The sequence below is a fragment of the Eretmochelys imbricata genome, chromosome 1, assembly GCF_965152235.1.
Source record: "Eretmochelys imbricata isolate rEreImb1 chromosome 1, rEreImb1.hap1, whole genome shotgun sequence".
In the NCBI taxonomy this organism is placed as follows: Eukaryota; Metazoa; Chordata; order Testudines; family Cheloniidae; genus Eretmochelys; species Eretmochelys imbricata.
Genome location: NC_135572.1, coordinates 288,578,064 through 288,595,615, shown reverse-complemented (window position 1 = coordinate 288,595,615; position 17,552 = coordinate 288,578,064). Strand labels below are relative to the sequence as shown.

The 17,552-nt window shown below is 36.6% G+C and overlaps 1 protein-coding gene across 2 annotated transcripts in view; it reads left to right on the top strand.

Moving 5' to 3' along the window:
• NAV3 (neuron navigator 3) overlaps positions 1-17,552 on the top strand; it is a 358,104-nt gene that overhangs the window by 312,276 nt on the left and 28,276 nt on the right. For both annotated transcript variants that reach the window (XM_077832689.1, XM_077832681.1), the window contains exons 23-27: positions 11,211-11,294; positions 13,871-13,982; positions 15,209-15,330; positions 15,902-15,922; positions 17,098-17,270. In XM_077832689.1, coding sequence (XP_077688815.1) covers positions 11,211-11,294; positions 13,871-13,982; positions 15,209-15,330; positions 15,902-15,922; positions 17,098-17,270 — 512 coding nt within the window. The remainder of the gene's footprint in view (positions 1-11,210; positions 11,295-13,870; positions 13,983-15,208; positions 15,331-15,901; positions 15,923-17,097; positions 17,271-17,552) is intronic.

Here is a 17,552-nt window from a genome sequence, read left to right as displayed (position 1 = left end):
TAGGCAGCAGGTTTAAAACAAACAAAAGGAAGTATTTTTTCACACAATGAACAATCAACCTGTGGAACTCCTTGTCAGAGAATGTCGTGAAGCCCAAGACTATAACAGGGTTCAAAAAAGAACTAGATAAGTTCATGGAGGATAGGTCCATCAATGGCTATTTGCAGGGATGGGTAGAGATTATATCCCTAGCCTCTGTTTGCCAGAAGCTGGGAATGGGAGACAGGGGATGGATCACTTGATGATTACCTGTTCTATTTATTCCCTCTGGCTCACCTGGCATTGGCCACTGATGGAACACAGAATACTGGGTTAGATGGACCTTTGGTCTGACCCAATGTGGCTGTACTTATGATCTTATGACTATTTTGAACAGCACCATTTCAGTCTCTGAGTGATATCAGTGCATGGAGCAATAGCAGTAGCTTGACATTAAACTCAGGGAAGATGGATATAATAACAGAGGAAGAATAAAACACATTATGAAAACTGGTCAACACCATATCATTACTCTCAGAAGAAAACACTTTGTGGCTTTTAGTTCCTTCTGGATACATAACTGACACTGCAAAGGCACGTTCCAATAGGTGCAAAAAGTACCTTCCACTTATGATTGTCTAGAAGTCAAAAATTCATCCATATAGCAGTAGAGTTGATCATGATGATCCATGCATTTGTTGGATCCATGCAGATTATTGGAATGCACGCTATCTAGCCATGACACCTTAGATGCACATATGCTCCAATTGGAACAGCATTCAGCAGCTTGCCTGTCAAGCAGTACCGGTCAGCAGGAGCACATCATCCTGGTCATTACACACTGAATACCAGTTTAAGTTTGAGGTTTGATATTACTGCCTCCCAATGGAATGCCAGTTTAAATATGAGGTCTTGGCTTCGCTCTTCAAAGCCCTCCATCAGTTGCACCAGGTTATCTCAGGAACTCCCTCTTCCTTGATGACCAAGGCCAGCCACCACAGGTGCGCTCCTCAGGAACAATGAAACGATCACCAAGAGCAAGAGTAGTGTGAGGGGATGACAGAACTTTCCTAGCAGCTGGTCCAAAACTGTAGTGATCCTTTGTTGTTTACAGTGTTGTAGCTGTGTTGGTCCCAGGATATGAGAGAGACAAAGTAGGTGAGGTAATAAAATTTATTGGATCGACTTCTTTTGGGAAAGGTCCAAGCTTTCGACCTATGCAGAGCTCTTCTTCAGGTCTGGGTAAGGAAGCAGAGTGTCTGAGCTAAATATGAGTTGGGACAGATTGTTAAGAAGGAGTTACATGTGTTGGAGGCAGTCAATTGAAATGAAGTGGGCAATTGTGGGTTACATTGTTATGCATAAAGGGTTGGAAGTGGGAAATTAAGGGTAACAGGCAGTGTGGTGTGTTATAAATTTGTGTATAAATTGTAATAAGCCATAAAATGATCCTTCCTGTAAGAGCTAAAATAACCAAATGCTTCTGACAGGACTAAAGTTCTGTCTTTTCAGTGTAGCTCTCCCATCGTATCAATGATGATAATTTCTTCTTAAAAATCTTACCTGTCCTAGAATAAGGGGAAGAGGCCCACAGAGATTATGCAAATTTAGACTCTCTGTAGGATTTATATAATTCTGTAAGCTATTCAAAATACCACAGTGATGAATGCAGTACAAATATAGATAGATGTGGAGGGGAGAACGTTATAAAACTGTGAGTGGAATTCATATGCTGCAATAACAGTGCTGATCTATAACTAATGGAAACTGGGCTATTTCATAGAGAGCTCCTTGTTGTTCCTCTCAGTTGTCATACAGAATTGACATGAGTTATTGAACGTGTTATCAGGATATAATGCAATATAAGGAATGTGAGCACTGTGTGTACTGTGTACAGTTACTGTGGTTTCAGAGTTAACAGATAATTGCTGTACAATCCAGTGAGGTTTTTAAAAGCAGTTCAGGAAATAACTAGAGTTACCATCTTTGGTAAAAGTTGAGATGTTTGAGAGAGAATATTTTTGTACATTTTACTTGGAGTGTGCTTCCCTAATAACGTGATAACACAATACATTAAGAATGCACTGTATCTACTCAGTGCCTTTCTTACTTTAAAACCTAGAGGTACTGAGAATTCGGGGATGGCTAAAATTTAGATCTACAGAGATTTCCATTAATTTCAGGAAATGTCTGTGCATTCTCAGGTACCAGTGTGTGGTAGCTTTGGGAAAATGATGATTCTCTGATGAAATTAGGAATCCCTCAGCGTGGCTTGCTGTTATTGGGTTACTCCACTGAGATTTTATAGCCTGAATGACACCATCTTGGGCTGTGATTTTTTTTTCTTCATATCTTACAAGGAAAACAGTATTGGGCTCGATCTTTACTTTGATGGGAGGTCAACATAACACAATCAAAAAACCAAGGATGCCTCCGGATGTCATACTGGTGATTTGTTAGGTGGCACTTTTCCTTCTGTTACTAAACCAGTGTTCCTGCATGTTTCAGCACTGCCCCGGAGAAAATCAGAAAGCAGATTGTTGCTCAGCGAGTCACAATTTGCCTCCCTGTCTTCTCCCATGCTCTCGTCTGATTCCAGAAGCAGCATATGATACCCCACAAGCAAGCTGGTCTATGCTTGCCAGCATGTTGGGGTGGGAGAAGTAAAGTCTAGGCTCTACCCAGTCCCCACCCTCTCCCACTCACTTGCACAGGGACGGGGGAGACAGGGGCTCTTCCCCCTCCTATGCTACAACCTGCAGTACAGATAGCCAGTGCAAGGGAGTAAGGGGATACAAGGTGGGTTTTTTTAGTCAAAATTACTTTTTGTTTAGATTTTTACTTCAATTTAATTTTTTAAAGGAAAAAACAACTTGAAAATTAAACAAAACAACATTTTGTTTGACACAAAATGATTCCTCCCCCTGCATTTTTTTGGAAACAAATTATTTGCACAGCTCTTTTGTGCATCTGTGTGTATAACAAGAATGCCAAGTGGTAAGACCTCTAGTCTCACAACAGCACAGTAAATATATAGATTCTATATTTGTCGATATGTACATATATATGTAAATCTCTGCATGAGAGCATGTATCTGTGTATGCAGATATGCACCGTCTGTGGTGGTGATATCCATGTGCTAAACTAAACTTATCATGCTCTCTTGACTGTGTCACCTGCCTACTAATCCATCTCTCTGGAAACTGCTTATACCATTCTAAACTTGTGAGCAGTTTTAAAAGAGATCCTGTTAGCAGCAGGAAAAAACCTTCCAGAGAAACTTCTCCTTTTTTTCCAAACCCCTCAACATCAGGAATTCCTCCAAAAAAATGTTAGATGAAAAGCAACCACTACTTATAACTACAGCTTTCTTGCACGCTGTCATGAGATATATATTTTACAAATCCATCTGGTGAAAATCACTGTCAGAATTAAGCCAGTCCTAGGCTGCTTCCCTCCCTTATCACTGATATAAAAGATTTAAGGCCTAATAGAAAACACCTTCCTATAAACCCAAAGAATCAAAGGGACCATCTTGCTGATATGCTACATGTAAGCATGTTCTGTGTTTTCTTAGGGATGTTTTATCAGATCTCATTTACTATTAATAAAAAGTACAGAAGGATTTATGTTTTCAATAAATTATAGCTTATGTAATCATTTAATTGTTATCTGGACTGTGAAATTTATTCTGTTCACAGAGTAAAAAAAACCAATATAAATATTGCAAATTGGTTTAAAGATAATTTTTTATATATAGTTAAAATTAATTATCAAATGACAAACTCAGGTAGGCTTTTCATTTTAGTTAGACCCTTTCTTCATCTTAGTAAACACAGGTTTTAGCTATCAAATAAATTCAGAATTCTAGTTGTATATCTTTAAAGCTCTGAGATGACAAATCTCCTTCATTTCACTCAGTTTGATACCAAAGTTACCTACATTCCACAGAAATGTGAAGTTATTTAAAGCAGAAATTATCATGAAACAGTCAGTTTTCTAGAAGTTACACTAAAAGGAGGAATCTCACAGCATTTTTAGTTCCCTGCATGAATAATTTTGTGGTGTCCCTCATGTTGGGTCTTTGTCACACATAACCTCTCACTTTTGGGCCACAGCAAGTCAAATGTTGTATGAGAGTATTTCCTGTATTGTATTAATCATTTCAGATATCCCTGTTGTGGAAATATCCATCTTTTGATCCTCAGTTCTTGAGCCTCCAATTTCCCAGTCCTTTCAGTATCTGGAAAATATGCAACCCTTTGTTCTCACTCTGCTCTGGGGAGGAAAACCTATTGCTAATATTCATCATTAATAATTACCTACTAAGCCACCCACCCAACTTATTTTACTGTATAAAGTTTCTCTTGGCAAAGTCAAGCAAAAGTACTCTGTGGGAGTCAAAATGGAACATTTTTGTCTTTCATTTCATTTCTATATTATTATGCAACTTTTCCTTCATTTGCTTAGTCATGAAAGCATCTTGGTAAGGTTTATGCAGTACATGTATTGCTACAAGAATTGACAAGTTGAAATACGATCAGATTAGCCAAGGCTTTGCTTTCTGTTTTTGGGTTGAAGCCTATCAATTACAAGGTAGACCATTCTTCAGATATTTGAAAACCCTTGTTAAAAGTTTTGCTTGTTTGGGTTTATTTTTGTTATGCAAGTTCTGTTATATCAAGCACTCTGCTTCATTTTATCTATTTCTTTCATTTGATAAACTCCAAAGTGTTTTACTTGTGAGTGATTAAACCTATGCAGAGTCCAGCTGCTGCTTGGGTGCTTAATTCACAGTTAGTCTGAGATTCTGGCTTAGTCTGTTGCTTGGTTCGGTGCCACTGAAGGGCAAATCTCTATACTAATTAAGAAAGGGCAGCTTTTAGTTCAAAATGTATCCAATCAGCAAACTTCCTGCTTGACTGACAAGGGCTCAGATTCCAGTCATCAGCCTGAGCTTCAGTCCTCCCCTGTGTTTTCAGTGTGACTTTGATCAATGCCTCGTACTGTATAAAGCTGAAGGGTGCATGACGGCAAAACTGTAGTAGACCCAGGATGCCACTAGAAAACAGAGGGGGTTCTTTGGCTAACACTCTTGTTTGGCCAGCCCTGAACCACTATCCTATGGCCAAACAACAAGATAATAGCAGGAGGCGAACAGGAAAGGTCACCAGATATACATTCACTTCTTGCAATCAGCCAGATCCCTTGTGGCCTCTCTCACATCCTTTCATTCAGCCATGTCAGGTGGGAGGAAATTTATTTACTTATCTTTATTTTATAAATGTGAGCAGAGCAGTATAAGCTATAAAGAATGTAAGCAAACATAGCCTTGGATATATAGACATCACATTCAAGTTGGGCATTAAACCCAAGATTGTATTTTCCAAGAATGTCATAAAATTCAGTGAGTAAAATCAGGTTCTGGTCTTCTTACAATGTGGGACTCATTCTGCAGATCCCATGCACACACGTCTCCAGTTGCTTTCCAAGGGAGTTGTAGACGCAAGGAATGCAACATCAGGTCCTATAGTAAATTTGGCATTAGTTGTATAACTTGTTACAAATGAATAATATTTGTATATACTTTGCTCTAGAAATGCTTTTAATATTGCCTAACAACATATTGAATGGCTATGCAATTCCTTATCTATGGCTCCAGAGTATCACTTCAAGTACCAGTATTGCACTACAGATGTAAAAATACAAGCATGTTTGTGTTGAAATAAGTGGCATTTATGCTAATTATTCTAGACTATTTTACTCATTATTTTAATTGTGTAGACTGTAACTGAAGCCATCTTCATAATCAACTAAGCCTTTTGGGATGCAAAGGATTGATTATAAATATTTTTAAAGTATTTCCATTCAGAAATATTATTTTATAAGAAACAAGAAAGGGCTGTTCTTTCCATATTATGGATGATTTCAGTTCCTCACCCAAATATATCAAAAATATATTATTACTCAGTTTTTTAATTGGAAATTCAAAAGTGTAAAATAGGTACCTCATTTAAATTTCTAAATATTAATAAGGATTTTTTGTAGAGCAAGTGTTGCCTGGCATTATGCATTTCAGTTGTGGTTTGGGTAATCAAGCTGAGAGGACTTTTCCAGTGAACAATCTGGCTAGATTGTACTATGCTTAGTCACTCTAATAGGAGTAGTCCCACTGGCTTCTGTTTAAATAAGTGCTCACTGAAGTCCAGCCCTTTGAATTAAAAAAAAATAACATTCTTTATTTGGTAGGCCATTACTCTATTTTATTGTGATAGACAACAAAGGTAATAAAAGTAAATATTATTCAATACAAAAATAATTCTCTAATTATTTTCAGCATACAGTTTGCTTCTCATTCATGAGGTTTATGAAATAACTAACTAAAGAGCATGTTTTGAGCCCCTTAACATCCGCAAACCCAGTCTTATTTTTACTCCTGGCAGAGTCTCTCAGGCGAGATCCATCATCATCCATATGCAATACCACTCATGCTTTAAAATTATGGAATTTTTAACTGCAAGGAAAAAAATACATTCTATTATAGACTAATTTTTTAAAAAAAAAAACATGATTGTGACACAGCTATCATTCTCTAAAGCTTTTCAGGCCACAATATGTTATATCTACATCAGATAATATAGCTTTTCAATCCTTAATTTTTCCCATAATCATCTGGTTAAATATTCATAGAGACATGCAATGTAAATTAAAGATTATACTATATGGAGCTCTGAATTTAAGATATAGATGATAATAAATATGCCCAATTACCTTCCGAAGACTTGTACTTTATTACATCATAATCATGAAAGAGTGGTATAAATTATGTATAATCAGAGCAAACAATTACATGTCCTCTTTGTGGTTTGCATGCCCACACCAAACACTTGGGAGTTATACTCATGGAAGACTGCGTGCATATCTATTCACAGATTTTTTTCATGAAGCAATGAATGGAGAAACTCCATTATCTTGCTGTTAACAAATGTAAAATAGGAGAAAATTGGCTGTAATTCCTCTATGAGAGTATGTTCTACTTCAGCTCTGATTATATACTGAGTCACCTGTCATATTCAAGATAATTAAAACAAGGTAAAGTTGCCTGGATTGTTTTGATAATACAGTGCTGATTTTTCAAGGGGAAAGTGGCCTTAAAAACTAATGGTGGTTTTAAAAGGCAGTTGCTGTTTTCTTTTAACTGACATGAGAGTGTGAGATTAGTGTAAGAAATCAAGTTGTGCTATTTCCAAAACATCAAGGATGACTTTAAACAGTATATATATATATATATATATATACTGATTTTAAACTTATATATCTCCACTGTAATTATATATATATTGTTTAACTGTAAGATTAATCACGATTACATTGTTTTAAGTTAACTGTGATTAATGGACAGCCTTAAAATCGCAGTTAACTTAAAAAAATATAATTGTGATTAATCGCACTGTTAAACAATAGCATACCAATTGAAATGTATTAAATATTTTTGCATGTTTTTCTACATTTTCAAATGTATTGATTTCTGTTACAACACAGAATACAAAGTGTACACTGCATACTTTATATTATTATTTTTATTACAAATATTTGCACTGTAAAAATGATAAAAAGAAATAGTATTTTTCAGTTCTGTTCATACAAGTACTGTAGTGCAATCTCTTTATCGTGAAAGTTTAACTTAAAATGTAGATTTTTTTTGTTACATAACTGCACTCAACAACAAAATCATGTAAAACTTGAGAGCCTACAAGTCCACTTAGTCCTAATTCTTATTCAGCCAATCACCAGGACAAACAAATTTGTTTACCTTTACAGGCGATACCACTGCCTGCTTCTTATTTACAGTGTCACCTGAAAGTGAGATGAGGCTTTCACATGGTACTATTGTAGCTGGCATTGCAAGGTATTTATGTGCCAGATATGCTAAAAATTCTTATGCCCCTACATGCTTCGGCCACCATTCCAAAGGACATGCTGCCATCCTGATGATGCTCATTAATGTGCTAATTAAATTTGTGACTGGACTCCTTGGGGGAGAATTGTATGTATCCTGTTCTGTTTTACCCGCATTCTGCCATATATTTCATGTTATAGCAGTCTTGGATGATGACCCAGCACATGTTCGTTTTAAGAACACTTTCACAGCAGATTTGACAAAACGCAAAGAAGGTACCAGTATGGGATTTCTAAAAATAGCTACAGCACTTGACTCAAGCATTAAGAATCTGAAGTGCCATCCAAAATCTAAGAGGGACGAGTTGTGGAGCATGATTTCAGAAGACTTAAAAGAGCAACACTCCGATGCGGAAACTACAGAACCCAAACCACCAAAAAAGAAAATCAACCTTCTGATGGTGGACATGAGTCAGGTCCGCTCTTCTTTGGATAGTTATCGAGCAGAATCCCTCATTAGCATGAACATATGTCCTCCGGAACAGTGGTTGAAGCATGAAGGGACATATGAATCTTTAGCGCATCTGGCACGTAAATATCTTGCAACGCCGGCTACAACAGTACCATGTGACCACCGGTTCTCAATTTCAGGTGACATTGTAAACAAGAGGTGGGCAGCATTATCTCCTGCAAATTGTAACCAAACTTGTTTGTCTGAGTGATTGGTTGAACAAGAAGTAGGACTCAGTGGACTTGTAGGCTCTAAAGTTTTACATTGTTTTATTTTTGAATGCCGGTTTTTTGTACATAATTCTACATTTGTAAGTTCAATTTTCATGATAAAGAGATTGCAGTGCAATACTTGTATTAGGTGAATTTTGTTTTTTACAGTGCAAATATTTGTAATAAAAATAAATATAAAGTAAGCACTATACACTTGGTATTCTGTGTTGTAACTGAAATCAATATATTTGAAAATGTAGAAAAATCCAAAAATATTTAAATAAGTGGTATTCCCTTTTTAACAGTGTGATTAATCGTGCAATTAATTGTGACACATTTTTAATTGTGCGATTAATCATGATTAATTTTCTTAATCGCTTGACCGTCCAAATATATATATAAACTGTACTCTATAATTTAGGCTGACAATTTCATAAATGCATGCCAAATATCCAAAACAGATATCTGTACACACAATTGCTGATTAATCTCTAGGAAACTACATGTTTTCCATGTACACTTAGGCTCATGTTTATAAAAATTTAGCCCTTGAGGCATGAATCTTCTCAGGGCAAGCTTAAGGCTGAGTTATGAAATAGAATATATATCCTTGAGCATATGTTGAAAGCAGATTGTTTGACTACTACTACCATAAATAATTAAATGTATGACTCTCTCTATGTCTACTTATAACACTGACTTTTACATGATGTTGCAGAATCTTTACATCACTCTAAAATGTGTTCAAAACTATTTACAGCGTTAAAAAACAGTTCTGAATATGGCCAGTCTCATGTGCATAATATCCTTCCATCTATGAGAAATAATATGCTGAGCGAGGGGATGGGAGGTTCCTTTCACCTCCCAACAGCATGCCTTGACATGGGCCAAACAAAATCTTCTGTGTTGTATCCTCTTCCCCCACCATTATTCTGCCTTAATCTTTTTTAGATTGTACACTTTTCAGGGCACAATTATTTATTTCTGTGTGCTTGGACAATATCTAGAAGATTTTGGGAACAACTAAGTACACCTGAATACATTTGAACAACATTAATAACTGTGCTCACAAAAGAATTAGAACTTGGATCTGCAAAAGCTGTTGAGTAGCATATATGTTTGTATGCACCAAAGAGTTAATTTTGCACATAAATGGGTGCTTGAGCAAGCACAGTTAACCTCTTTGCATCCACAATGCCTACTTTGGGTGTGCATGTTTTGGAAACACAGTACAGGTGCCTAAATTTGAAAACTTTGCCTATAGTCATTTTTACTATTTGATTTTGTGACAGGAGATTCCATAATTCTAGCATGTACTGTATTCTCAATTCCCCACCAGCATCCTATATATTTGATTCAGGAGTGCTCTCCCCTTTGACAAATTTTATACTGTTTTAAACTAGGTACTTTTCAGAGCAATGAATTCACATTTTGTAAAAGAACCTCTGTCCTTTAACCATATCTTGTTCATCCTCTCTCATCTTGTCAAGTTCCTCCTGCCTTTTTCTCTTCTTTGCCAGTATGTGTAAGTTAAGCATCAATCCCCCAGAAAAAAATAAGTTAAGCAAGGCGACCTGTGGATTTTGTGAACCCTACAGAGCTCCATTGAAATAGCAGTCCATTGCCCTCTTACAAACTCTTAGAGAGAAATCCCTCCATTTGAATATTTTCTGATACTGTAAGCATGAACACACTCTTTCTCCTTCTAAGTGACTCTTACAGCCATAAAAAGTTAATAACATCACTGACACGTTTTTCCTGCAATTCCTTGGTGGTTTAATAGCTGTAACATTTTAGATGCCATGACAATTGACTCTTCATATAAACAAATAAATACATAACAACTAACGAGTGTGTCTAGCCTAATACTTCTTGAATATAGTCTGTGCTGGGTATTCTTAGAAAATTTGAATGAAATATTGTAAAACAAAGCATTGCTGAATTTCAATTTCTGTTTGTTGCATCATTGAAAAATGCAGGCATCTAACTTCAAAGAAATCAGTGCCTTTATATTAAAACAACACAAGCGATATATATGCAGACTCAACCCACTATAAAGACCAGTAGGAATAAGATTATATTATGGCTCTCTGCAATGTCTGACACTTTCTGAAGAGTGTTGCTGTATCAGAGAAATAGACAAAGTAATAATATCTTAAAAGGTCATCAAGACAGTATCTAGACACTTCCCATAGTCTGGTTCAATGGACTCTTCTAGACGAGCTTTGTATCTGGGACCCTGACAGCTTAGAACTTTTTTTAAAATTTGAGTGCATGAGTCCTTCTGTTGTTATTTTCAGTAATGGGAAAGAATAATGTCAGGGGGGAAGTTCTATTGCCCAGAGTGACAAGAAGAGCAAATCATACTTAAATTTTGAAGGCTGCAACTAAAGAGTTGGAGAAGATAAAACTGAGTCTGGAAAAGTGGAAAATGCTGTGGCAGTTGGGGTGAGGTGGGAGAAAGCAAGTAGTACTGAGTGCTACAGATTACAGATTTTATTAGACCAGCCAAAACACATGAATTATACGTTATGTACCATGGAAACTTTGCTCAGTCCATTTCATATCCTACCGACATTTCAGATGTTTTTCTTCTGTTTCTTTCACAGGCTCATCTAGTAGCAGCTTTTGAAAAGAGCTTAGGAAATATGACCGGCCGACTGCAGAGCCTAACAATGACAGCTGAACAAAAGGTATGCTTACAAAAGCAGGCACTTGAATGTGGAACATAGCAGATTATTTTAGGGTTTGTGTTTAAATTTAAAAAAAAATATCGAAAGAAAGGACAGCTGTGACAACAAGACAGACACATCTTTCTTTCCTGGCCATTTGATCAAATCTTCATAAAGCTCTATAAGAATTAAATTGTGCCACATCAGATTAACCTAACAAAATCACAGTATGGTTTGAAGATAAAATCTTTCATTTCCAGATTTTAATTAAAACATTTGTGACTCTTGGTTTAATCCATATGGAAAGATTCTTCAACAAAAGCTCATCATAAACAATCGGAGTATTTCATCCCAATCCGACAACATTGTCAGAATACTAAAAAATTGGCAAAAGAAAGGATTTTAAGTATAGAAAAATGAACCTGTTGAAAGTGTCTGTGAAATGTGACCAAACTGTTGTCTAACAGATTTGGTTTTGATTTTGCTATTTAGAGGGGAAGAAATATCCAAACCTAATACCTAGTATATGTAATCAGATGCATGGTCCCAGTTAAAGGAGCTGCAGTTATAGGGCCCAGTTCTGCCATTTGCTGAGCATCCAGCAAAGCATTTCCTTAACTTTAAGTATTTGAGTATTCCCACTAACTACAGCGGGCTATTCACAGTCTTAAAGTAAACCATGCACTTCAATACATTGCTGGATTGGCAGCAGGGTGCTCAGAACCTTGCAAGTTGGAGCTCCCAGAATTCTGCTACCCTTCCTTATGTTGAGTAGCCTGTTACTCAGCAAGTGCTCCCATTGGGCCAGACTGAACCCTTTGCCTGCTGATAAGCAATTATTCACACAAGTAGCTCCACTGAAGTCAATGTGAGTAGTGGTTCACTGTCTGGCCTCCTTTTGATTAAGTGGAACTGCTTGCTGAGTTAGGAACTACTCTCAGTGAGTAAGGGTGGCAAAACCAGCCCATAAGTATCTCATGATAAAAAGCATTTTTGCGACTTTTTTTATATTAAACAAAAAGTTCTCAAACATTTTATGTTAAAAACAATATTTAAAAATTTAAAATATTTAAATATTTAAAAATCTTTTCTAAGTCTAGTTTCCCTCAGCAGGCCCCCTATCCAGAAGAGATTAAAATGCTGACATTGAAACAAATCAGCTCATAAGTAAACTCATTTTCCCAGAGACTTGAAAGCATGTTTTGCTCCTTCTCCTCTTTCCTCTGCCACTGAGGTTAAATTCCTTTAGCAGCTTTAATCCTTATTATATAAAATGAGAGTTAGAAGGATTGATTCTTAATGCAGCAGTAAAAGAACTATTTTTAATTAAAATTGACTCTGCATTCCAGTGTGGAATTTGTGGCATGGAAGTGGAACAATGTTACTCTGTAAATTGCGTAGCTATTGTTGTAGAGCAGGTTTTTGTGCTTAACATTTTATGTACAGTTTAGAGTTTTTGACAATGATATACAAATTGAGGATGGAATTCATCCATTAAAGAATCATCTTTCAAGTTAAGGGGTGTAGAAGAGAATATTTGATCTGCTTTAGGCTACATAATGACTTTGAATGTCGTAATGAATGTTCAGAGAAGAGCCTTTCTTAGATCAATCTTTAGTGCTGAAATATTTTATTTTTCTTTCATAAGATTCATAGATTCTAAGGCCAGAAAGGGACTATCATGTGACCTCCTGTGTAACACAGGCCATAGAACTTCCTCAAAATAATTCCTAGAATGTATCTTTTAGAAAAACATCCAATCTTGATTTATTTCAGAATAGCAGCCGTATTAGTCTGTATTCGCAAAAAGAAAAGGAGTACTTGTGGCACCTTAGAGACTAACCAATTTATTTGAGCATAAGCTTTCGTGAGCTACAGCTCACTTCATCGGATGCATAAAGTGGAAAGTACAGTGAGGAGATTTTTTATATATATACACAGACCATGCAAAAATATACATTGTAAGGAGAGTGATCGCTTAAGATGAGCTATTACCAGCAGGAGAGTGGGGTGGGGGGAGAGAAAACCTTTTGAAGTGATAATCAAGGTGGGCCATTTCCAGCACATTTCCAGGAGTTAACAAGAACATCTGAGGAACAGTGGAACTATTTCCCCTTGTTTATTCCTCCTCCCCCCCCCCCACCACCCACCCCCCGCTGGTAATAGCTCATCTTAAGTGATCACTCTCCTTACAATGTATATTTTTTCATGGTCTGTGTGTATATATAAAAAATCTCCTCACTGTACTTTCCACTTTATGCATCTGATGAAGTGAGCTGTAGCTCATGAAAGCTTATGCTCAAATAAATTGGTTAGTCTCTAAGGTGCCACAAGTACTCCTTTAATCTTGATTTAAAAATTCTTAATACTTCATCATTATTACACAGCATTTGAAGTTACATAAATGCAAATGAGAGTATGTTAGCTGAATGTATTATTTTTGAAAGAAACTATATAGTCTATCTGGGACTTAATTTTACCCTTGTGAGAGCCCACTGACTTCAGTTTGATCACTGATGTCTTATAATTTTTTTTTATTGTGGAAAAACATTTTTCCTTTGTTATATATTTTGAAACTCTCTTGGCTGTTCCCACAGGAATCTGAGCTTATAGAACTAAGAGAAACCATTGAAATGCTGAAAGCCCAAAATTCTGCTGCCCAAGCTGCTATTCAGGGAGCTTTGAATGGCCCTGATCATGCCCACAAAGGTATGTTTTTGTCACTGTCCAAATAAGTACTAATTTGTTCCCCAGAGAAGAGCAAAGCTGCTGGTTTTCTGTTATTTTGAGGACAGTATTTGTGGCAAGGATGAGAGAATTCTGGAGTCAGTGTTTGTCATATTTGTGGTGTTTCCACAGCTGAAAAACTCACATGCATCACCTATGTGCCACACAGTTCTTGGAGCCCTGACTTCTCAAATTTGTATGGTCAGGAATCAGTTGCTGAGTGCTGAAAGTTAACCCTTTCAGTACACCTGTGGGTATAAAACATGTCCAGGACTTCACATAACAAACCATATATTGCAAAGGCGTGCAGGATCATTCATGTTGTTAATCAACAGTCAAAAAAGGAATAACCAGAGAAGAAAGAATGATAAGGAAGGTGACTTTTTGTAAATGTCATTGATCATTTTTTTATAAGTAGCATAATTTATGAGCAACTATCCCAAGACCTTTTTACTAAATGTCTTCAATACAATGTAGCTTAATTCTAGAAAGTGGCACTTCTGAATAATTCCTTTAAAAAGTAGTTCCTCCCAGTATTTTGGGGTGTATGCAAGGAGTATGTTTTCTGGTGATTAGGATATGGCTATTAGAGACTTAAAAAAATAATAAAACCAAAAGCTTCTCTGACCTATATTCCACTTCCAATATCCTTCACCTTCCAGGTCTTTTATTATATTTTATTTTCAATAAACTACTGGTTGCTGATTCCCAGGGTGACATGTCAGGGAGTAGAATCTTGCTTCAAAATCCAATTCAGCCAAGGGTCAAACAGTGTCCAGACCCTTCAGACAACAGCTCTGTAAGAAGTAAGTCAGTGCTTTGAAAATTAGTTAAGCAACTGAACTGTAACATAGTTAGGCCCCAATCCTGGACAAGGATCTGCTTAAATATAAGGGTCCACTTGCACGGATTGCTGTCCGGGATTGGCACCTCAGTGAGAGCCCCCTATTTAATAAGATGCTTAAACTTGTGCCTGGCTTTATGCATGCGAGTAGCCCTTTAACTTCAATGGGACTATTCACATGCTGAAATACCTTGTTGAATCAGGGCTAGAAAAAACATCAATGCCTGTTACATATAGTATGTGTATTTGGGCTCCTTTAGAGAAAGAAGGTGCTGCATAAATGTAGGTATGACTTATTATATTGAAACTAGAGTCCATAGCATGGATGAACAGATGGTTTATACAGTATCTTCTTTTTTTTTAGATTTGCGTATAAGACGACAACATTCCTCAGAAAGTGTTTCCAGCATCAACAGTGCCACAAGCCATTCTAGCATTGGCAGCAGTAATGATGCTGACTCCAAGAAAAAGAAAAAGAAAAACTGGGTATGTGCTCAGCAGGTTTAAACCCATCGCTTAGATATTATGTAGCTTCCTCGTTCCTGAATAGCATAATGGCCCATTTCATCTACAATATTCTTGTGGAGCCAGAGAGATATGGAGCAGTTTATACAAAGTCACACTGTGATGTTCCTGGCAAGCCAAAAATTGTTGATTACCAGTGGGAAATTATTTACATCAGTCAGGATCAATTTAAAACAAAATTATAACATTAAAATAGCTGCTATGATTAAACAAATGACTGGGCTTTGATAACACTGTTTTAATTTTCTTTAGTAAAATGGATTCACTTAAAATTTGTTACCAAACAATGAGCTGAAATCTATTAATAGTTCGAAGAGTGAAAAAGATACAATGTTTAGAGAAATAAAGCTTTTTAATCAAACAAATCACAAAGATATCACACAGTATGAAAGTTTTATTGAAATATTTTCTATACATAATAAAAAATATGTTTTTGTTGTTTAAAAAATGTTTATGCAGGTAATATTTTAAAATACTCATCAGCCTTCATTCCCTTGATTTGTAATTCCCCACTCTTTCATGTTTCTGCAAGGTGAACTCTAGAGGAAGTGAGGTGAATATAAACCATGGAAAATTTGGCATGCATTTATAAAGAACCCTATCTTGGCATGATTGCTATTCATTTTGGCAGTAGGCTTTTGTACCTTCTAAAAACAGATTATCCTGTATGTCTTCTCAGTTTGTCTCTATTCATTTTAATCTCAAAGTTTAAAATGTAGAAAGGGGGAGTGTAGCCAAAATCCATTTCTTTCTTGTTAAAAATCATGAGCTGGAAAGAACTTAAATAATATTTCTTTGATTAGTGGTCACACTCCCCACTCTCCAATTATACCATTGAAGTAAAGTGCTTAAGTGCCTTACTGTTTTGTAGAGGGATCAGTTTGTCATCAAGCTTCATACAATTTTAACAAGAGCAATTTTCTGAGGAAAAGCACAATTTTTCCTAATATCAGTTACTCTTCTGAATAGACTACTCTATCAACGAATGGACTAATTACAATGTGAAAATTCATTGCAAACAAAACTGTTGTCCTCTTGGTTCCTGAAATAAATGGCTCTTTGGCTATTCTGACCCTTTTCAATAATGGATAAGAGCTTCTAGCAAGAAAAGGCAATGCTTGTATATATGAAGAACTTGCTACTTTAAACACAATGGCAATAAAAAAATACCTACCTTTCAGCTAATGTTCTTCTCAACAGTAAACTAAAGGGCAAAACTTATATCACAGCTTAAATTCTCTTGCTTCTGATCCTAATTGTAGCAAATTATATGTTTGAATAGTTCTCCAGTTCAAACTCTTAATAGAAAAATAAATTAACAAACCACATCAATTGGATTTTGTCTTATACTTTTAGCATTTGATATCAGCAATGTCTGCCTGTATTCTAGAAACAAAGTGGTTATTTAAAACCAGTCACCTTGAAGGGAATGCCATGGAAATGGAATTCCACAGGAGGTTCATGGTTTTAAATGAGCACCCCCCTTAGCCAAAGCACTTGATCCTGCACTTTTTCCATAGCATTCAGTTTGTGCTGCGCTGAATTAATAAAAAAAACACTGTATCATATTTTTAGAGATACTGTGTTGCATATGTTAATACCTTGCTTCTATATACTGACCTCAGGCAGTGGCTAGGATGGCATCTGCAAACTAACTCCTCAAAATAGAAGCTGCACAAATCCAGAGAGGCAAGGGAAGTAATTTTTCTCTCTTTCTCTTTTCTCCAGCTAAGAAGCTCATTCAAACAGGCCTTTGGAAAGAAAAAGTCCACCAAGCCTCCTTCCTCACATTCCGACATAGAAGAACTCACCGATTCATCTCTTCCATCATCACCCAAATTGCCCCACAACTCAGGGGACTGTGGAACATTGTCATTGAAACCATCACAGTCAGCGTCTGCGTAAGTCTCTCTTTCTATACTAGCTGCACTTATCAAATATCTGGACTGTGAAACAGACCTCCTTAAGCCTGGCCAGTTCTACCTCAGAAACGATCACCAACATCTGCAACCTTTTCATAGCTCTCTCTCTCCATCCATCATCTCCTGGTTCTGACAAAAACCTGCACCCCCCCCCATTTAACCACTGTTTCTGCAGCAGCGCTGTCTTATAGTACAGCCCCTCCTCCTTCTCCTCTCACACCCCTTGTGTTAAGTCATCCCCAGATGGCTGTGTTGACGGCA